At 43.8% G+C, this 22,618-nt stretch overlaps 1 protein-coding gene across 1 annotated transcript in view; it reads left to right on the forward strand.

Moving 5' to 3' along the window:
• CNDP1 (carnosine dipeptidase 1) overlaps window positions 1-22,618 on the forward strand; it is a 37,743-nt gene that overhangs the window by 8,729 nt on the left and 6,396 nt on the right. Inside the window, exons 2-8 of the mRNA XM_043508191.1 lie at window positions 4,975-5,097; window positions 6,451-6,594; window positions 12,056-12,218; window positions 14,011-14,099; window positions 15,707-15,907; window positions 20,435-20,519; window positions 21,241-21,401. Of these exons, the coding sequence (XP_043364126.1) occupies window positions 4,996-5,097; window positions 6,451-6,594; window positions 12,056-12,218; window positions 14,011-14,099; window positions 15,707-15,907; window positions 20,435-20,519; window positions 21,241-21,401 (945 nt within the window). The 5' untranslated portion in view covers window positions 4,975-4,995. The remainder of the gene's footprint in view (window positions 1-4,974; window positions 5,098-6,450; window positions 6,595-12,055; window positions 12,219-14,010; window positions 14,100-15,706; window positions 15,908-20,434; window positions 20,520-21,240; window positions 21,402-22,618) is intronic.

Here is a 22,618-nt window from a genome sequence, read left to right on the forward strand (position 1 = left end):
GCCATCCAGGGGCTGGAAGTTGAAACTAGACACATTCAGACCGGAAATAAGGCATACATTTTTAAAGGTGAGAGTAATTAATCAATAAGGCTATGTTTCTGTCACAGGTATTTCTAGTAAAAGTCACGGACAGGTCATGGGCAGTAAACAAAAATTCATGGCCCGTGACCTGTCCATAACATTTAGTATATACCCCCGACTAAAACTTGGGAACGGGGCAGCTGGGGTGTGTGTGCAGTGGGTGCTGCAGGGGAGGGGTAGCGGGGCTGGGGCAAGCTCCTTACCTAGCTCCTAAGCTCCATGTGCTGCCTCCACTCCACCCCAAGCCCCAGTTCTCCCATTGGCTGGGAACTGCTGGCCAATGGGAGCTGCAGGGGGGGGCAATGCCTGCTGGCAGAGGCAGCACGTGGAGCTAGGAGCTGAGGGAGGGGAGTTCCTGTTGCCCTTCTGGGGATCCACCCCTCCGGTAAGCACCACCCCGCACCCCAATCCCCAGCCATGAGCCCCCAGCACCCAAACTCCTGCTGCTGGGGGGGGGCAGGGTGAGACTGCCCCAGAAGTAGTCCATGCGAAGTCAAGGAAGTCACGGAATCCGTGACTTCTGTGACCTCCATGACAAACATGGAGCCTTATTAATCAACAGAACAACTTACCAAGGGTTGTGGTGGATGCTACATCGCTGACCATTTTTAAATTGAGATTGGTTGTTTTTTTTGAAAAGACCTCGTCTAGGAGTTATTTGGGGAAGTTCTATGGCCTGTGTTATACAGGAGGTCAGACTGGATGATCACAATGGTCCCTTCTGGCCTTAGAATCTATAAATCTATGCGAAAGATGATCCCTGTCCCAAAGGTAATATGTCTGAGGTGGAGCAGCTGCTCAAAAACCACACTCAAGAACCATAAACAAGAAATTGCTCACCTAAACTTTATTGAAAATGGACTGAAATAAATGTTCTGTGACACAGGACTGAAAAAGGTGACATACACATACACAATACAAACAGGTGTTCAAAAACTGCTTTAACTTAGAAATACTGGAACTGTCAAGACTGCCCTTCCCTGGCTTTGCCGGGGAGCCTCTTGGGTGTCTTGGAGGTTGTGCATTGTGAGCTCTCAAACGGTAATGGAATGGCCAGAGTGCTGAATTTTAACAAAGGTATCTTTTCTCTGCATTATTAATTCATCATAGAAGGTAGAGGTCTGAACAAAACTAGAGTTTTATATGGTCACATTAAAAATCCTTTCCTCTTGGTTTTCACACTTCTGTGGTTTTATTTCACTAGTTCGCCTGTGATTATAGACTTTCCACCACAGACAAGACTTAATTTCCAACATTAAAAAAAAAAAGCAGAAAAATGAATCTTTAAAAAGCCAAGTTTCAGGTTCCAATATACATCATAAAAAATGAGACAAGCTCCATTTTTGTTTTTCCTTTATGTAATGGCAAGCATTGGCTTTTGACCTCTTGCTACACAGATCATATTGGTTTTGTGATCTCACAGAAAGCCTCATTAATATTTTTCTACAATTAAAGGCATTTTCTAGCACCTTCTGAATGAATGATGAGCATTTCCTTGTGCAGCCAGAGCCTTTCAGCAAGGAGCCATCCCTCTTCTTAGGGTTTTCTCTGGGTCTGATTTAATTCCTCCCTTCTTAAGAAACGTGTGTCCCCCAACTCTTGCATGGTATTTCCAGTCTCACAAGCCCTTTTGTCTCAGTGCTAAGGGCTCTCACTCTAAAATGGGTCCCAAGCCATAAATGTTCGTAGCAGTTTTCACACTGAAACATTATGGGAGAGGTTCAGATCTGGGATTTTGGACTTTATTGTAAGCCTCCTATTGTTAAATCCTCTCTGCTGCTGCTCTGTCCTAAACTTTAAGATACTCTGAACAATTAAAAACAAAAGCACCAAAAGCATCACCTATTTCTTATTAAATTCTCTAAGATATTTTTTCCCCACTCAAAATTTCCTGGCTTTTTTTCATGCTTGCTTCAAAAGTCCCTTCACTATTTCCATTTGGTTTTACCCCACACTTCTATTGCTGTAACTGATTAATGGAATCTATAAATCATGGAATGTTTATTAGCTTAAACTGTGAATTTGCTTATTTGTTTATTTGCTCCATCTGCTGTATGACATTTTTGCCTTTTCTTTATCTGGAGAAAAAACCCTCACTAATGGAAGGAAATTATTATTCTGATCATTGCTTGAGGTTTTTTTCCTCTCTAACCACTCTTAGTATTTCTACAGTATCCCCATATTTAATCTCAACATTTCAAAATATCTAAACATTTTTTTCTTATGCTGTCATTTATATTTGCCTCTCTTTTAAATAATGAGCAAAGGATTCCCCCTAACCCACCTTCACACTTTCCATTACTCTACTTTCCAGTAACATTCAAATATCTCGTACATACAATATGACCCACACTAATTCTAAACAAAATATATTCTGATTGGGCTATTTTGCCTAAATCTATTTTTGGAATACTCTTGTTTTTTGGACTCCACCTGCTTGTATCACTCAGATCTCTCAAATGCCAATGTTTCAAGTGCTGATATGCTGCAGAACTGTATATGTCAGGAATATCTTCCATTTAAACATTAAATTTGGTGACACAAGGCCTTATCCTGCAAATTTCACTTCTTCACAAGTCTCTGCTTGTGTACAGTAAACATGTTGACTTCACCCATGAATATGGGTCACTGGATTGGGCCCATGCTTGGTCCCAGAATTCCCAAGCTAAAGTGGACAGCATTCTAGATCACCATAATAAATCCGTTAACTTGCTCATATGCATGACCTCTAACTTTTTGTCTAAGAAAGGGGTTCTCGAATTGGGGGTTCGTGACCCCTCAGGGGGTCACGAGGTTATTACTTGGGAAGTCGCAAGCTGTCAGCTTTACCCCCAAATCGCACTTTGCCTCCAGCATTTATAATGGTGTTAAACATAAAAAAAAGTGTTTTTAATTATAAGGGAGGTCACCCTCAGAGGTTTGCTGTGTGAAAGGAGTCACCAATGCAAAAGTTTAAGAACCACTGGTCTAAGATCTGCTCTTCACTCAACTTGTGCGGACAAAGAATCTAGCCACGAATTTCAGATAGTTGATGAGGAGGTTGCTGTCTAGCTGGACCATTACAGCCCATTTGTCGCCACCGTCCAACAGACTAGCATTCCATTTCCACGTCAAACTGGAGTTTGAGAGACATGAAAAATGGTAGCAACTATTTCCAGGGAGGACACAATAACAAGCCCTCCAACCTTCCATGTGATGGAACCACGAGGGTAGTTTGCCCATGATGGCTTCTAGCTCTGGGAGACTTGCAGGCCACAGTTTGATGTTAAGGCTCAAGCCTCCAATCTCAGCAGATTAATTAAACTCTAGAAATATTGCCCATATGAAAACTGAGAGAAGGCCTTAGGGTCTGACAATATTAGAAAAAAGTGAGTTTTTGTTACTTTGCCTGCCTGTTCTAATGATAAAATAGTAGAGATGGCTGTCTTTCCTGCCCGATGTTCAGACTGCACCACTCCCACCTAACACCGTCACTGGATTCCCTGTGAATTCATCAAGTTTTAAGCTTCTTTTGGTCACCTACAAGGCCCTTCACAACTTTGCCCTTCTTTGCTTTTCCTTTTCTGTCTCATAGCCCCCTGCCTCCTCCACTATGCCAATGCCTTGGCTGCCAGTTTGTCAGCTTATCACAGCTGTTACCATACTTCCCTCTCTTTCAAATCCCTCCTCAAGAACCACCTCTGCTGTGGTACCTAAAAGAAATTATCCAACTGGTAAAAGTTGGTTTTGTGTCAGGTGGGTTTAGGTGATTGTAGGTACATTTAATAAAAGAGAGAGATCTGGTACTTTCAGGAACCATCAAGCTGTGCAATACCTATGTCACCACATGATCTTCTTTTCACTATCATTCCTTTTTCTCCTCTGAGTTTGTCAGTCTCACTTTTTATATCTTGTTCTCTCACAAACATTACTGAAACTGCAATTAAAACTAGAGGCTTTTATTTCAGGAAAGCATTTTTGCAGTTCACATTCCAGAATCAAAGGATGAACATTACAGTTTGTGCATGCAGCAGCTTGTTTTGTGGACTCAATTTAAAGTACAAGTTTTTGGACAGGCAGCTCATTGTTTTAAATCCCAGAATCCCTTTTTCTGAAGAGATCACACCCTACAAAACTATTTCATTTTTAGCCCCACCCTTCAAATGTCAAGTATCTAGCTCCCAGCTCAGAGAACCATTAGCAGAAACTCCAGGAACACAGCAGGAGAAGAATTTTCAAATGCTTATGAAGCAAGAACAATATTTTAACTAAAGCGGCTTGTTAAATTTTGTTTTGTCTAACGTTCGTGGCAGTGGGACTACACAAGGCAGTAAGTGACTTCTGCATTATCTAATGTTTCAGCTTTTCCCTTGTGTTTAATCATCCTCAAAAGCCATTTATTGACTCATATACATCTCCATCAGGATTGTTATCCCTTTAAACAAATTGCACGCAACATGTGGAATGTACATTATTGAATTAGTTCTTCTTTTTCCTTTTGGAAATGTCAGAATAGAAAGCTGAGCTCCTTGGGCCATTGGTATTTGTGTTTGCATTTCCCGCCCATGTTTGTTTGTTGTGTTTGGCAGAACCTACAGTTTGAGATTGTTTCTCATGAAGAAATAAATGTCTCTTTAGAAAATGTTTGTGTATCAAAATAATTCCCAGAAGTTGCTTTTGGACAAGATAGTGCAAAACTCATTTACCATTTCCCACCCCCTACAGATTGACCAATAAACTCTGCATGCTGTATGTGCGAAATGCCTTTGCTTAGTGCAGTTGGACTTTAAAGAAGACTGACCTGTCCATTGTTCAGCAGTTATTTATGGCTGCCTGCCCAGCTGTGAAATATACCTGACAAATGCTTGTGGATGTCTTCTCTTCCATATAGCAAATTTTGTCTTGAATTTGCAGATATTGGCTTTCTCTGTTATCATGCTGCTCTTTGAGGCAGGAGTGTCCTCATCCTCCTCTTCCTTGGGCTTGGAGAATCAGATCTTCCAATACATTGATCTTCATCAAAATGAATTTATTCAGGTAAGAGCTACACATATTGTCAAATAGCTACAATGCAGAAGTGAAGTAATAAAGACCAACGATGTGGGTTCATGAGACCACATATTTTTTCTTCTAAGGGGAAAAATACTGAGCAGGCTTCCACAAGGCCTCAGTTTTATTGGAAATGCCACATTTCACTACACAGCAGGGCTAGGCAAGGAAAAGTCTATGGTGGGGATGCTGTACTCTTCTTGTGTTCCATGTAGCAGAGATCGGTGGTGGCTCTGCGCACAGTGTACCATGCAACACGGGAATGTGGGTGGACTGTGGCCATCACCACTAAATCCATACAGAGTATGCAAATCCATACTGAGCCAAAACCTTGAATGAAGGGGAGAAGCAGGCTACTTATGCTGCTGCTTCACTCACTTTGCCATGCAGACATGCCAGCTCTGCACCAATTACTAGACTGGGGGCAGGGCTCAGGATTCTTTTCCTCAGTGCTGTGATGTTTCTGTGCATTTCTGTGAGTGCATAGCTTGTTCGTTTGGCCTGTGACCTCTTCTCCAGGATTTAGCCTTTCAAGAGATGCTTTTTAAAAAAAAGTGGGAACAATTTGCATTGGGGGAAAAGGAAGAACAGAGGAATGGTTCAGACATGACTAGTTCATGTCGAATTATGAACACTTCATTTTGCTGGAATTACTCAATAGCACGTACTCATTGTAACAGTGGGCAGATCTGAAACTAGATGAGGATTGTCTAGACTCTAGACAATTCATGCAAAATACAATTACCCAGCTGAAGGGAATTTAGATGGACAGCCTTAATACTACTCTGGTCCCTCTCTACATTCTCCTAGACTGGAGTTTAGATCCCAGGATGACAGTTAGCTTAGAATTATCTCAGATGGATAGAAGACAGAAAGATAGACCATCCCTGCCATGCAAAATCTCTCTAGAGCACCCTATCTTTAAGGAATCCATTGGGGCACATTTTGTTTGCTCTGAAACTATACCTCCCCCCCCCCCGGTGTACTATTTGTGTGAAAATGGTGCTTCCTGAGGGACAAGTAGAAAGGTAATCAGAACTGTTGGGGTCCTCTGATGGAATCAAGAGGGTTGTTTCAATGAAGCTCTGTAAAGATGGAAGAGGGAATCAGATTTTGATCACTCTGACTTTAGCAGCAGAGCTGACACTTTAACATGAGAGAAAGTGATCCAGTGTCCTTACAATTCTTTGCCAGATAGAACAGGCAAAGAGGCTAGACAGAGCTGGAATTAAAACAGCTTCAAATCTGATGTGTTTTGAGTTCAAAATGCAAACAACAGTGCAGATCTGGTTTTCAGTACCCCAGTGGTTCATTTAATTATATTCCTGGCTTCCTTTGCAGACCCTTAAGGAATGGGTAGCCGTGGAGAGTGATTCTATTCAACCACGGCTAAGACAAGAAGTAACACGAATGGTGGAATTAACAGCAGACAGGCTTCGAGCTTTGGGAGCCACTGTTGGGTTAGTGAAGTTGGGCTCCCACAAGGTACCTATTTATCATTGCCATGTTTCAAAATACTCTGATCTGTACTTTAACAGTCTGTTCTAATGTAACGTATGAAAATTCTTATCGGTAGGAAGGAGTGAGACACCCATTGTCACATGGATAGTAACTTCTAAGCATAGGATCAAAACATTAACCCAGGAAGTAAGGTGGATTCTTATATTTGGACCCAGCAGAGAAGGAGATACAGAGAGAAGCTCATTTAAGCACATCTCTAGCTGCCTTGGAAACCTTTATGGTTCTTGCAACAAAACTGAAACCAACCCGAAAGTGAGGCTTTACTCTGGGGAGAGGAGAGTTCTCAAACATTTAAAGGGACAGGACAACACATTTTTACACCCTACACTAAAAAAAACTTCCCAAATATATATGTACCTTATCATTTACATAGACCCATAGACTTTATGGCCAGAAGAAACCACCAGGGATCATCTAGTCTGACTTTCTGCACATTGCAGGCCACAAAATATCAGCCACCTACTCCTGTAATAGACCCCTAACCTCTGGCTGAGTTACTGAAGTCCTCAAATCATGATTTAAAGACTTCAAGTTACAGAGACTCCACCATTTACACTAATTTAAAGCTGCAAGTGGCCCATGCCCCATGCAGCAGAGGAATGTGAACCTCCACACTTCCTCCCACCCCATCCCCCCGTCTCAGGATGTTTGCCAATCTGACCCGGGGGAAAATTCCTTCCCTACCCCAAATATGGTGATCAGTTAGACCCTGAGCATGTGGGCAAGATCCACCAGCCAGACACCAGGGAAAGAATTCTCTGTAGTAACTCAGAGCCCTCCCCATCTAGTGTCCCATCTCCAGCCATTGGAGATATTTACTACAAGCCGTCGCAGATTGGCTACATGCCATTTTAGGCAATCCCATCATACCATCCCCTCCATAAACTTCTCAAGCCCAGTCTTGAAGCCATTTAGGTTTTTTGACCTACTGCTCCTCTTGGAAGGCTGTTCCAGAACTTCACGTCTCTGTTGGCTAGGAACCTTCGCCTAATTTCAAGCCTAACCTTGTTGATGGCGAGTTTATATCCATTTGTTCTTGTGTCAGCATTGATACTTAACTTAAATAACTCCTTCCCCTCCCTGATATTTATCCCTCTGATATAATTGCACTCTATAAATATATCTCCCCTCAACCTTTGTTTGGTTAGGCTAAACAAGCCAACCTCTTTGAGTCTCCTCTCATAAGGTAGGCTTTCCATTCCTCTGATCATCCTAGTGGCTCTTCTCTGCACCAGTTCCAGTTTGAATTCATCTTTCTTAAACTTGGGAGACCAAAACTGCACACAGTATTCCAGATGAGGTTTCACCAGTGCTTTGTATAATGTTATTAACACTTCCCTCTCTTTTCTGGAAATAATTTGCCCGATGCATTCTAGGACTGCATTAGCCTTTTTCACAGCTGCATCATGTTGGCGGCTCATAGTAATCCTGTCATCACCCAATATACCCAGGTCTTTCTCCTCCTCTGTCACTTTCAATTGATAAGTCCCCAGTTTATAGCAAAAATTCTTGTTAGTCCCTAAGTGTATGGTCTTGGACTTTGCTCTATTAAATTTCACCTATTTTTATTACTCCAATTTTAAAGGTCATCCAGATCTTTTTGTATGATATTCCAGTCCTCCTCCATATTGGCAATACCTCCTAAATTTGTGAGATCTGAAAATTTTAATAACACATTCCCACTTTTTGTGCCAAGGTCATTAATAAAAATGTTAAATAAGATAGGTACCAAGACTGATCCCTCAGGAACTCCACTAGTAACCCCCCCTCCAGCCTGACTGAAAGGTTCACCTTTCAGTATGATCTATTGTAGTCCCCCCTTTAACAAGTTCCTTATCCAACTTTTATTTCTCATATTAATTCCCATCTTCTCCAATTTAATTAATAATTTCCCATGTGAAACTGTATCAAATGCCTGACTTACATCCAGGTAGATTAGATCTACTGCATTTCCTTTGTCTAAAAAATCAGTTATCTTCTCATAGAAGAAGATCAGGTTGGTCTGGCATGATCTACCTTTTGTAAAACTAAGTTGTATTTTATTCCAATTATCATTGACCTCTGTGTCCTTAACTACTTTCTCTTTCAAAATTTGTTCTGAGATCTTGCATACAATTGAGGCCTATAGTTTCCCAGATCACTCACCCCATCCTTAAAAAGAGGTACTATATTAGCAATTCTGCAGTCATAGGGCACAATCCCTGAGTTTACAGATTCATTAAAAATCCTTTCTATTGGGCTAGCAATTTCATATGCCAATTCCTGTAATATTCTTGGATGGAGATTATTCAGGCCCCAGCAATTTAGTGCCATCAAAGACTAAATAACCTAACTAAAATTTGTGAGTGGACAAGCCATGATCTGCCAAATAGCGGTGGATATTTTCCTTCAATCACATAAAAGGGATTGTCCATCTAGTTGAAATTTCACTTGGAGTATCCCTTTGGGACTAACTTTTCTCCAGTATAAATCTTCAAAACCTGCAGCCCTAAAGCCAGAGGCACAGCCCAGAAAGAGCAGACTTGCCCTGGGAGGAGAGCTGCAGCAACCAGAGCCAGAGGGCCCAGAAAAGCAGCCCAGGAAGCAGGTCAGTGCTGGGAGCAGAGTCACAGAAGCAGCCTGCGGAGCAGATCTGTCCTGGGAGCAGAGCTGCAGCAACCAGAGCCAGAGGGGCCAAAGAAGCAGCCCAGAGAGCTGGAGGCAGAGCAGCAGCAGTACAGAGACAGAGTGATGCAGCTGGGGCTGGAGCAGTCTGGAGCTGGGTGTGGTGACCAGCTGGGGAGAGCGAGGGGGACCTTGGGCAGCAGGCCCAGTACAGGGAGACACCTCAGCCAAGAGGCTCTGCAGGCCAGGCTTGGATCATATCCCCGACAGGGCGGTGGCGACACTGGGAAGAAGGGCCCTGCCACTTAGAGCCTGAGAGTGCGTTGCCACCACCAGAGCAAGTGTCCAACCCACAGCATCCCTGCAGCACAGCCAGGGCTCGAGAAGAAGGCCTGGGATCTACAAGGAACAAACTGTGAACTGCCCTGACATTCCAGAGACACTGTTTGTGATGATCCCTGCCACAGAACGGGGTGATGTGTTTCCTTTAACCTTTCCCATTTTTTCTTATTCTTTTAAAAATTAATTGTTGATTAAATAACTTGCATTTGCTTTAACTTGTATGTAATGGTCAGTGGGTCAGAGAAGTGCCCAGTGCAGAGAGAGTACCCCAGAGTAGGGACACCGTAGCCCCTGTCCTAGGTGACCACAGCAGGGTTGGAGGTCGAGGCCCCCAGGAATCCTGGGCCAGCCTTGTTGGGGTTACGAGGACTCTGCCAGACAGGAGAGTGGAAGGAGAGTCCTCAAGAGCAGGGAGGCCACTGGGTAAAGGAAGTGGGAGTGGGGACTCGGATCCTTTCGCTAGCCCACTTCACCAGGGTAGTGCAGAAGCCAGGAAAGTTCCCCACAATAGCGGGACTATTCCCCCGCTTACACTTACATTCCCATGGTCTTCTGTCTCATCAGTTCACAAGATGAACTTGTCAGTTCATGCTAAAGTCCTGAGAATCCTCTGCAGTTTCCATTGCATCAGCCACTTCAACAGCCTTCTTGAATGTAAGCACTGATACAGTAAATAATTTTTTCAGGACCTGCTCATTGCATAATCCAGAGACTAACTGGTCATGGAGGGGATCACTTAATATTTGTCTGAACTGACAACCTCCTTAGAGAAGCAGTGAACTGTGCTACCAACTCTCCACTTCCCTGATGAAACTGATATCATTCTGTTACCATCGATGGGTAGGAGAAAAATGTTCCTTTATTGCTGCATCAATTGCAGTGTATATGGCAGTTCCGGGCACAGTGGGAAACAATAGGTCATGCAGCTGTCCATATGCCTTCAGACCCATCACTGTTAACAAGGGTCTAACTCGTCTGACTGGAATAGAGCGGCTTACAAATTACTCAAAATTTTTGAGATACACCACCCAAGATTTGCAGTTGTTGTTGAATTCACCAACATTGCGCACACAAATTTCCATTCCTTTGTTCTCCTGTCTGACTTCAAACCTCCTGGACACCTTCTCTGCCACAAGGAAATTCTTTTTTTGTTACTGTGCATCTGGACTCAATCTGCCTCCTTTGGCTGCATTCCATCACTAGACTGTAGAATTCTCCCTTTGGGTGTATTTGGGTTCCCTCTACTGTCCGTAGACCCTCTGGGCAGACTAAGCTGCTGCTCAGTCACCTGCTTGCACATGGTCTGTCAACATGGTTGCTTACTTCCCCCTCACTGCTTTGTTTTCAGTAGCTCTGAGTAGTAGCCTATTCTTTGTTCAGTTTTTAATTGCCAATTCCCCCCTCTAGCTGAGTGGATCACACTCTCCCAGTAGCAAAAGCAGCAGATTGTCACCTGCTCTGGGTAAACTTTGCCTCTGGGTAATCTTCCCCCCTTTTTACAGTATTATTTCCTTCCTTTGTCTTCTTTTCATTCAGGCAGTAGGAGCACTGGACATGCATGGGATAGAAATCCTTCATTGCCAAATGTTGTATCTGGACCAGGCGGAGAACGAGATACAGACACAAAGAAGCTCATTTAAACCCATCTAGCTGCCATGGAAACTTTTATTGTTCTTGCAGCAAAAAAACAACCCAAAAGTGAGGCTTTGCACTGGGGAGGGGGAGAGAGCTCAACCATTTAAAGGGACAGGGCATCCATTTTCCTTCATTCTGTAGGGAGGAGAAAGCATTAGACTTCTTACAAATCTCCTCTCCTACCAGTGTAATGCAGCAGCTACCTTCCTTTCATGCAGACCAAAAGCACGTGTTAATGCAATACAGTCTGCAAATTCTTCTCCTCTGAAATAGAGAGCTGCTCCTTTTGTGAGCCATCCAGTTTTCTCTGACCTGTGTAGAAATCTGTCTTGTGTGCCATATTAGCTTAGCCTGTCTTCAGAACAGTGTGCAACAGCTGCCAGTGCTTCCTACCAGCATGGCTTTATATTCATTTTTTAGTCAATTCCAAGAGCCTGGAACTGCAATCTGTTGCAAAACCAAAGTCAAAAGTGGCTTCTGTGCAGCCTTTGATTCATTCTCATGTCACATGTGGCCAGCTTTCTGTAGTCTCCATTGCAGGCTGGGTTTGGGAGGGAATGGAAGGGCCTAGCAAAGAGTGTGTGCTATCATTGTATTACAGTTAAACGTTAGATGGGCTCTTCAGTTTCAAGAAGAAGCTCAATGACTGGGGAGAGGAACTTAGTTTCTGTATAAGCTTTAGCGATAGGGTGGAAATCAATTTTGACAACCTGCTCTGAAAAGAGTCCAGTGCACCAGTAAAGGGTCATTTGAATACTGACAATTCCAATTCCTCTTGTAACTACTAGCATGTCCTCACAAAGCTTTGGCGTTTCTTTGTTATTGTGTTAATGTTCCTCCACAGCTGCCTGATGGCCAGAGCCTTCTGTTACCGCCTCTAATTCAAGCAGAACTTGGTAAAGATCCACAAAAACCCACTGTATGTTTCTATGGACATGTGGATGTACAACCTGCCAAAAAAGAAGATGGATGGAAAACTGACCCCTACACACTGACTGAAACTGACGGTCTGTACATGGTCATTATTCTGGCACAAGTATTTGTATGCAAGACAGTAAATTATGGAGTGGGAGGAGGTTCCCTCTAAACTCAAGCCTGGTGTCAGAAGGTGCTACTCTTGTGGAAATCTCTGGGACAAATTCAAGGGAAATGGACTTTGAGGAGCCAGGCTGTCATTGGTTGAGTCTTGCTTGTGACTGCACAGAATCAGCTGGGAAAGAGCCAGCAGGAGTTAATCAGGGTTGGTTGTAGGAGCAGGCAACCAGGTAACCCTGGTTGTTAGTCTCTAAGGTGCCACAAGGACTCCTTTTCTTTTTCCAGTGGGCATTGCACTGCTATGCTGCTTGTGGGTTTTTGGTTTTGGGGGGTGTTTTTTGCTCTGCTTTAATTGGCTGGTTTTGTTTTTGTTTTGGCTCTGCTGATGTGTTGGCTACGGACTGCACGGGGTGGGGTTTTGTTGGTTTTTTCTTTGGTTGGTTGGTTGGTTGGTTGGTTTGCTTAGACACTGGTGGGCTGAAAACATTTTCTGCCTTGGCCAACAAAACAGAATGTTTTTGCACTGAAATCTTCTGGGTCAGAAGAATATAATGCAGAATGAACAGCACCTCCTCCCATTCCGCTGTCTACCCAGTGCTGTGATCCTGCAGCTCCACAGAGCTCTGCCCAAGGACCTTCCACAGGGGCCAACAGTCATGGGTGGCTGTGAGTCCCTAATGTGGGGAGGCTAGCCATGCGCCTGCAGTCCCACCCCTTCTGTCTGAAGCTCTGCCTCCCCCCACCCCCATCTGCTGGAGCCCTGAGCCTCCTCCCATCCCTTCTGTTGGCCGGAAGAGTCCCCGCTGAACCCCCTTGGGCCTCTGACCAGCCCCAGCACTGGGCCACCAACTGGTCCCTGCTGGCCTCTAGCCGGAGCTGAGCTCCCTCTGGCTTGGCAGAGCTCATGCAGGGCCAGGGCTTGGCTTATGAGAGGCTTAGCCCCCTCCCCCCCAGCCTATTATACCCACCACCCATGCCGACAGTGATGCATGGAACTCAGTTGTATTCCCTCCCTTAATTTCGTGCTCCCACAAGAAATCAGATGGATCTAAGACAATGTAGAAAAGAAAACTGTGGAGCCAAGGTCACAGTGAGTCAGTAGAAGAATAGGGTAGAGAACTCAGAAATCCCAACTCCCACTCCTGTGCTCTAACCACTAGGCCACTCCTTCCCATTCTTTGGGACCGATTCCTATCAAACTTACCAGTGTAGCTCCATTGACTTCAATGGCAGTTACTCTGGATTTACACCAATGTAAATGAGAGCAGAATCTGGACTTTTATAAATGTATACAGATTTATCAATCTGAAAAGTTTTGTAGTAATACCATGGCCTGTACCCCTGGATGCGTGTATAGGACTTCAAGGTAATATGTAATTCCTACACACATCACTGCTGAGTGATACCATCCCTACAGTTCTTTTTCTGGGCTTCATCTGCATAGCAACTGCATGTTGTGCCAAACTGTATCGAAATGTTGTGGTCTGGACAAACTTCTGTTAAGAACTAGAATAAAATCAGCAACCAGACTTATGCCACAAATCAACATTTGAACTTGGAGTCCTCAGAGGTCTAGTGCACTAACCCTACTGGGAAACATCTAATACCTTTACTTAAAACTATTCTGTGAAACGCTGGTTCCATTGACCTCAATGGAAGTTTTGCCATTGACTTCAGTAGAGCCAGGATTTCACCCATTTATATCTGAAGCAGCATCAGAGGCTCCAAAGTTTGATATAAGCTTTTTGTTTTTATTTTTTTAAGGAAATCTTTATGGGCGTGGAGCAACAGATAACAAAGGACCTGTCTTAGCCTGGATAAATGCAGTGGATGTATTCAGAGCACTAAAATTAGTAGGTAGCAAAGAGAAACATTTGTATTCCAGTGGCACTGTGCAGAAGTGAATTTCAGATGTAACCTCATCCCCACAAATTGGTTTAATATATTTGTAAACACTAGTGTAGTTTTAATACTGTTTCCAAGCCTGCCCCAAGAGCATTTTGTGCTTGGTATTTTATATATTGACTAGGCTCAATGTAATGCAGAGGGTTCAACCTCCTTGTCATGCTTTATAGAAGGCAGTGAGGAAAAAGGCAAGCATTTAAACTGATATGATACCCAGGAAGACCATTTGCTTGAAAGCTTTTTAAAATTGTAAAATAACTGACTTTAAAGCAAGCTTTGGTCATGCTTAGTTTTGCACCTTTTAGTTCTGCTCTTGGCTGCAAGTTATCATCAGTATTTGTATATCCATGGACAGAATAAGGATATGAAAGCACCTGGAAAATGCTCATTCAGAACAGTATATTCTTGCAACAGCATATGAGATTCAGCAAAGAAAACAGCTAGCCTGCAAATATATAAATTATATCTTAAGTTATTTGCTGTCCAAGTCTGCTGTTGTAAACTGATTTGGTTTATGGCTGTTTTCTACAATGTGCTAATCTTTCAAATCAGTAGTGTCCAGGTTGGCATTTTAACAAGTGAATCAGATAAGGCTTATCCTCCCGAATCCTCTCTCTAGCAAACAGCAAAGTTCATTATACAATATATGTGCACAGTTTATTCCTAATTTCTTTGTGGTTGTTTGGCGAACCATTCTGGTTTATCGATCACTCAGGCTAAATTCGTCCCTGACATAAATCCATTAAAGTCCAGGGATTGTACTGGTGTTAAATCTGAAACCTGAAGAAATGCAATGTGATGCTTTCTGTTTAATTTAAAAGACAATCTCCATAGCCTGAAAATGAACCACAATGGAATGCTGAGCTTAGTTTTTCTTTCTTGTATGGGACATATGAGCATTTCTAACTACTGCTGGCCCTTGATGAAAGTTGTTGGATGACCTTGCCTGCATTGAAGATTTTCTCAAATTCTCTCTATGCTGTAGTAGCTGTGCTATTTCACTGGTGCTCAGGGCACTGGCAGTACCGCTGGAGACTGCCCATCCGCATTTTTACCACCATATCTAATCCTGCAGGTTTAGAGAACACAATGATAAAAATGCCAGTAAAGGGCCTACACTGACAGCCCCTCCATTGCTAGCATTGGTAGAGCTGCAACAGTGGGAGATATAGAGGAAAACTTCAGTGAAGATGCAGCCTGTATGTTAGGGAGCAAGGGGGGAAAAAAGGGAAAATAAGGAAGAGAGAGATGAAAAAGTTTATTAGGAAAAGGAAATGTCCCTGAGGCTGTATGTTCCAGGATTGCCCTTTCCGGTGGGATGTGTTATTATTTTTTATGACTTGTATTACTGTAATGTCCAAGAACCCTAGTTGTGGACCAGGACCCCATTGTGCATGGCAAACATTGCACAAAAAGGGGCTCCCTCCCCAAAGAGATGACAATTTAATTAGATAGCCCACTTGGGCTGCCCCCCCCCATAGCCCAGTGTATTGGCCCTCTTAACCATTGAAAATGCCAGTTTCTTACCTAGGCTTTGTTGATTTTTTTTACTTAGGACATGCCAGTAAACCTCAAGTTCATTATTGAAGGTATGGAAGAAGCAGGATCTCTTGGACTAGAGGAATTAATTAAGAAAGAAAATCAGCATTTTTTTTCTGATGTTGACTATATTGTGATTTCGGATAACCTTTGGCTTAGCAACAGGAAACCAGCCCTCACCTATGGGACTCGGGGAAACCTCTGCTTCTCCGTGGAGGTACAAGAGAAAATGGCATTGATTTATTTGGGGTTGGGTCCTGGGGTGGAGGATGACAATGTGCTCTGTAAATACATGTTTGTGAGCAGAGGGACAGACTGACTGAATGCGAGTGCAGACCCTTCATCCCCATTCTGTCCCACTTCCACATCTTCCCTGCCCTAATTTCATCAGCTCCATTCGCTCTCTCTCTTCTCCCAATCCCTCTCCTACTCCCTCTCACTTCTCCTCACTCACAATTTCACATTCGCTTTCATTGCCTCCTTCTCTCCCTCTCTCTCTCCCTCCTCCAATCTCCCCTCCACCCCGAAGGGTACATCTACGCTGCAACTGGAGGTGCAGTTTCCAGCTCCGGTAGACATACATGCACTAGGTTTGATAAGTTGGCACACTAAAAATAGAAGTTGTTGCCTTAGTGGTGCAGGCAGTGGCACTGGCTACCTGCCCAAGTACAACCCTGGCCCCACTGCTGCCCCATCCCGTGTGGCAGGCACTGGTCAATGCATGGTGCCTGCCAGCAGAGTGCACAACTTAGTGGGGACTGTTGGTTGAGAAGCCACACTAAGGTTCTGAAGCCAATGACCAGAGTAAGGGTATGTCTACACTACAAAATTAGGTAGAATTTATAGAAGTCGGTTTTGTAGAAAGCATTTTTATACAGTCGAGTGTGTGTGTGTCCACACAAATGGTCTAAGTGCATGTAGTCGGCTGACTGTGTCTACAGTACCGAGGCAACAGTCGACTTCCGGAGCTTTGCACTGTGGGTAGCTATCCCACAGTTCCCGCAGTCTCCACCGCCCATTTGAATTCTGGGTAGAAAACCCAGTGCCTGATGGGGCTAAAACATTGTTGCGGGTGGTTCTGGGTATATATCGTCAGGCCCCCATTCCCTCCCTCCCTCCCTCCATAAAAGCAAGGGCAGACAATCGTTTTGCACCTTTTTTCTTGAGTTACCTGTGCAGATGCCAGGCCACAGCAAGCATGGAGCCCGCTCAGCATGGAGCCCATCACCGTATGTCTCCTGGGTGCTGGCGGACATGGTACTGCATTGCTACACAGCAGCAGTTTATTGCCTTTTGGCAGCAGACAGTGCAGTATGACTGGTAGCCGTCGTCGATGTAGTCCTGGGTGCTCTTTTAACCAGGCGCCTGGGCAAACATGGGAGTGACTCAGCCAGGTCATTTCCCTTGTTTCGTCTCATGGCGATTGAGTATTACCGGCAGTGCACTGTCTTTTAATTTGCAGCCAGCAGAAGACGATGGCCAATAGTCATAGTGCACCGTCTTTTGCCGAGCACCCAGGAGGTGACGATGGCTAACGGTCGTACTGCACAGTCTGCTGCCAGCATGATATATAAAGACAGATGAAGTGGCTCAAAACAAGAAATAGACCAGATTTGTTTTGTATTCATTTTCTCTTCCCTCCCTCTGTGAAATTGACGGCCTGCTAAACCCAGTTTTGAGTTCTTTCCTTGAGGTTTTGAGTTCTATCCTTGAGGCGGCCATTCAGTTTCTCGCAAAGCCACCCCGCTGGTGATTTTAATTCCCTGTAAGCCATGTTGTCAGTCGCCCCTCCCTCCGTCAGGGCAACAGCAGACAATCGTTCCGCGCCTTTTTTCTGTGCAGATTCCACGGCAAGCATGGAGCCTGCTCAGATCACTTTGGCAATTAGGAGCACATTAAACACCACATGCACTATCCAGCAGTATATGCAGCACCAGAACCTGGCAAAGCGAAACCGGGCGAGTAGGTGACATCAGCGCGGTGACGAGAGTGATGAGTACATGGACACAGACTTCTCTCAAAGCACGGGCCCTGCCAATGTGGGCATTATGGTGCTAATGGGGCAGGTTCATGCGGTGAACGCCGATTCTGGGCTTGGGAAACAAGCACAAACTGGTGGGACCGCATAGTGTTGCAGGTCTGGGATGATTCCCAGTGGCTGCGAAACTTTCTCATGAGTAAGGGCACTTTCATGGAACTTTGTGACTTGCTTTCCCCTGCCCTGAGGTGCAAGAATACCAAGATGAGAGCAGCCCTCACAGTTGAGAAGCGAATGGCAATAGCCCTGTGGAAGCTTGCAACGCCAGACAGTCGGGAATCAATTTGGAGTGGGCAAATCTAGTGCCAGCCTTCTGTTACTTGGGCAATCCTCTGGGGTGGAGAGCCTGGGTGGCCGGAGGCCCCGCCACTGCGTTCTTGGGCATCTGGGTGAGGAGGCTATGGAACTTGGGGAGGAGGGCGGTTGGTTACACAGGGGCTGTAGCGGCAGTCTGTGCTCCTGCTGCCTTTCCTGCAGCTCAACCATATGCTGGAGCATATTAGTTTGATCCTCCAGCAGCCTCAGCATTGCATCCTGCCTCCTCTCCATCATGCTGCAGCCACCTTTCAGCTTCAGCTCTCTCTTCAGCCTGCCACTTACTCTCTTCAGTCTGCCACCTCTCCTCCCGGTCATTTTGTGCTTTCCTGCACTCTGACATTGTCTGCCTCCATGCATTCGTCTGTGCTCTGTCAGTGTGGGAGGACAGCATGAGCTCAGAGAACATTTCATCGCGAGTGCGTTTTTTTTTGCCTTCTAATCTTTGCTAGCCTTTGGGAAGGAGAAGATCCTGTGATCCTTGAAACACATGCAGCTGGTGGAGAAAAAAAAGGGACAATGGTATTTAAAAAGACACATTTTTATAGAACAATGGGTACACTCTCTTTCATGGTAAACCTTGCTGTTAACATTACATACATAGCACATGTGCTTTCATTACAAGGTGGCAAATTCCCCCCCCCCACGTGGCTAACAGCGGGGAACATTTCTGTTCAGCCATAGGCAAACAGCCCAGCAGGAATGGGCAGCTCTGAATGTCCCATTAAGAAAAGCACCCTATTTCAACCAGGTGACCATGAATGATATCACTCTCCTGAGGATAACACAGAGAGATAAAGAATGGATGTTGTTTGAACGGCAGCAAACATACACTACAATGCTTTGTTCTACAATAAGAAAAGGAGTACTTGTGGCACCTTAGAGACTAACAAATTTATTAGAGCATAAGCTTTCGTGAGCTACAGCTCACTTCATTGGATGTAGCTCACGAAAGCTTATGCTCTAATAAATTTGTTAGTCTCTAAGGTGCCACAAGTACTCCTTTTCTTTTTGCGAATACAGACTAACACGGCTGCTACTCTGAAACTTGTTCTACAATGATTCCTGAGTACGTGCTACTGGTCTGGAGTGGTAAAGTGTCCTACCATGGTGGATGGAATAAGGCTGCCCGCCCCAGAAACCTTTTGCAAAGGCTTTGGGAGTACATCCAGGAGAGCCATGAATGCCAGGGCAAATTAATCATTAAACATGCTGGTTTTTAAACCTTTTATAGTATTTTAAAAGGTACACTCACCAGAGATCCCTTCTCCACCTGGTGGGTCCGGGAGGCAGTCTTGGTTGGGTTCAGGGGGTACTGGCTCCAGGTCCAGGGTGAGAAACAGTTCCTGGCTGTCGGGAAAACTGTCTCTGCTTGTTTGCTGTGAGCTATATACAGCTTCCTCATCATCATCTTCCTCATCCCCAAAACCTGCTTCCGGGTTGCCTCCATCTCCATTGAAGGAGTCAAACAACGTGGCTGGGGTAGTGGTGGCTGAACCCCCTAAAATGGCATGGAGCTCATCATAGAAGCGGCATGTTTGGGGCTCTGACCCGGAGCGGCTGTTCGCCTCTCTGGTTTTCTGGTAGGCTTGCCTCAGCTCCGTAAGTTTCACGCGGCACTGCTTTGGGTCCCTCTGGGTCCCTTGTCGGGAATGGAATAAGGAAATTAATTTTAAGAGCCCTTTAAGTCGAAAAAAAGAGCTTCGTCATGTGGATGGGTGCAGGGTTACATTGATTTAATGCTGCTAAATTCGACCTCAACACCTAGTGTAGACCAGGGCTAAGTAGTACATTGTAAGTGATTTACCAGCTTGCATGAGCCACTGGGAAATAAAGGGAGGACAGGAAAATAAATTCCCTATCTGGAAGTTTTTGTATCAGTAAGTAAGACGGGAGATCCTTTCTTGGCGCCATCCTTCAATCTAATCCCTAGAGAACCAAATCAAATTCTACATCAGCCCCAGTACTGGAAAAAGAATAAAATTAATCAATGAATATTTTGACTAAAAGCAAATCTCTCAAGCTCCTGAATACAACTCTTTCAAGCCGTGCTGAAAATGAATGACTCCATCAAAACAGCAAAAATGATCCATATCTGCTACTAGGTGGCTGCACAGAAAGATACTTGCAGCTCAACCTGTCTGTCTCATACTATGCCACAAAGCCACTAGGCCATCTTTCACTTGCCAGAAGAAGACCTGAGACCATTTGTGACCTGGGGTTTTCCAAATTGCAGCAGAGGAACTTTCCTAAAAGTACCTAGGATACGTCTTTTTTTAAATAGAGGCCATAAATAAACATAAATACCTGAGTCCCTATGGAAAGCCAGTGATTTGAAAGCATTAAAATAATATGCTTTGCATGTCAACATGTTGCCTTTATTTCATACAGGTACAGTGTGGGGAGAGAGATCTTCATTCAGGAAGTTTTGGAGGCATCATTCATGAACCAATGACCGATCTAATAGCTCTGCTTGGTAATACTGCATTTCATATGACTAGGCAATAACTAGTTGGTAATGTGTGAGGGTGAACCTCAGAAAGTTTGTGTGATCATTCTGATGTTTGGATGATCGTTTGGGTGTGTATGGGGGAGAGGTTTTGTGTGAAGCTGGCCCACTGACTTCAGTGGAGCAGCTCAGGTGCTTAAACTTACACACGTTAAAGTGCCTTGCTGACTCCACATCTATTAAATGTGGCCCCTCAGTGCATATCTAAAATATAAATACTTCCCATTATTTCCACCAGTGCTACCACTGTTAGGAGCCTTAGAGTAGATGGCCCACCACTTGCTGATATTATTGTCAGCACCATGTTTATTAGACTGCTCCAGGCAAGTCTTATTGACATGTGCTATTAGTGAAGGCTTCTGAAATTGGATATGTTTTATGCTCATTCTTATATAAACTGAATGATGTTTCCATGTCAGCCATGTTTCCATGTCAGCTTCATGAAAGACTGAACAGCAAACAGCAACTCAATGGGGTTTTTTTTAGTAAATTAGTAAATACCCCAAGCCAGACTATTGTATGATGGTTAGGAGTCATCTCCCTTTTCATATTGTTAAATGGGAATGAGTGACTTGACTAGATGTGACTAGGTCTTGGTATGAAAAAGAGGGGTCCCAGTATGGAAATGGTTGAGAACCACTGCCCTAAATTAAAGGGACGATTGTGTCTGTTGGTATCTATTCTGTAGATAGCCTTGTGGATACAACAGGTCGTATTTTGATCCCTGGAGTCTATGATAATGTTGCTTCCCTTATGGAAGAGGAGAAGAAGTTGTATGAAGCAATTGAATTTGATCTAGAGGAACATAAAAATAATAGTGGTGTGAAAAAATTCCTATATGACACTAAGGTACAGTAACATCTTTATTAATGGTCTGCAGAAAGAGTTTAAATGACCGATTCATTACTTTCACCGGTTACTCCAAACTTCAGAGTTTTTCAAGCAACAGTGAACACAGGCCAACCCCCCCCCCCAGGAATCTAAAGAGTTAAAAGCTCAGGTAGGAAGTTAAAAAAAAAAAGATTTGGCTTGGTCAAATGCAAACATCGAGGGGAAAATAATCAAAAACGCAGATCGTCCATAAAAAGTAATAATACAAAAAAACCCCTCCAAAACCCAACCACCCCCCAAGAGAAACAAAAAAACACTTATTAGAGTGTGGAAGTGGAGGACATAATATCTTTTATTAGTATTCATATCGTTATCTCACCCACCATGTGTCTCTAATATCCTGGGACCAGCACAGCTACAACAACACTGTATACAAAAAGCCACCTAGGTAAGACCATAGACGAGAGAGTACAATTGTATTCAGTTTGGAAAGTGGATGGCAGTAGAAAAGTTGGTATCATTTGGGGCTGGTTTTATTTATTTAATTTAGATTTTGATGTCTGAAGCTCTTGACAGAATTTTAAGATGACGATCCCAAAAATGAACAATACCAATAAAACCCAGCAGCTAAGAACTGGTCTACCCAAGTTGTACCAGTATTCCTATGTCAGTTAGGGATGTGATTTTTTAAAAAATTCCCTCTATATTTATGTTGGTGTAAAACCCTAGCACATATGCAGTTATTCCGGTATATAAGTGTCTTATACTGGTATAGCTTATTCCACTTCCTGAACCGGAATAAAAGCTATACCGTTTTAAGCACTCTTATATTGATATAACTGAGTCCACACTAGGGAAGGTTTGCCACTTTAACTATATTAGTTTAGTTAAAGCAGTACAAATTGTCTTTTGCATCCGCTCCAGAGAATGGATGGGATTGTTCGCTGATCACTGTCCAGTTACCCTTTCCATTATTTAAATATGAGTTGCCCATTATTAAAAGCTTTTCTTCCCTTCTTCACCGTCGGAGCTTGTCCATTCTGCTTAGTATCATTTGAACCAGTGCATGAATAGGGTACGGCAAGATGGTGTAAAACCTTATAAGCTGAGTAGGCCAGCAGTTCTAAGGTGAGTGACCATGGAGATCTGAGGGATTTTAGTAGCTGATTGGAGACTACATAATAATGATCCCTGTTAACTTGGTAATGATCATATTCCAGGCTAATGCACTCCTT

This window comes from Dermochelys coriacea, chromosome 2, assembly GCF_009764565.3.
Source record: "Dermochelys coriacea isolate rDerCor1 chromosome 2, rDerCor1.pri.v4, whole genome shotgun sequence".
NCBI classification, from domain to species: domain Eukaryota; kingdom Metazoa; phylum Chordata; order Testudines; family Dermochelyidae; genus Dermochelys; species Dermochelys coriacea.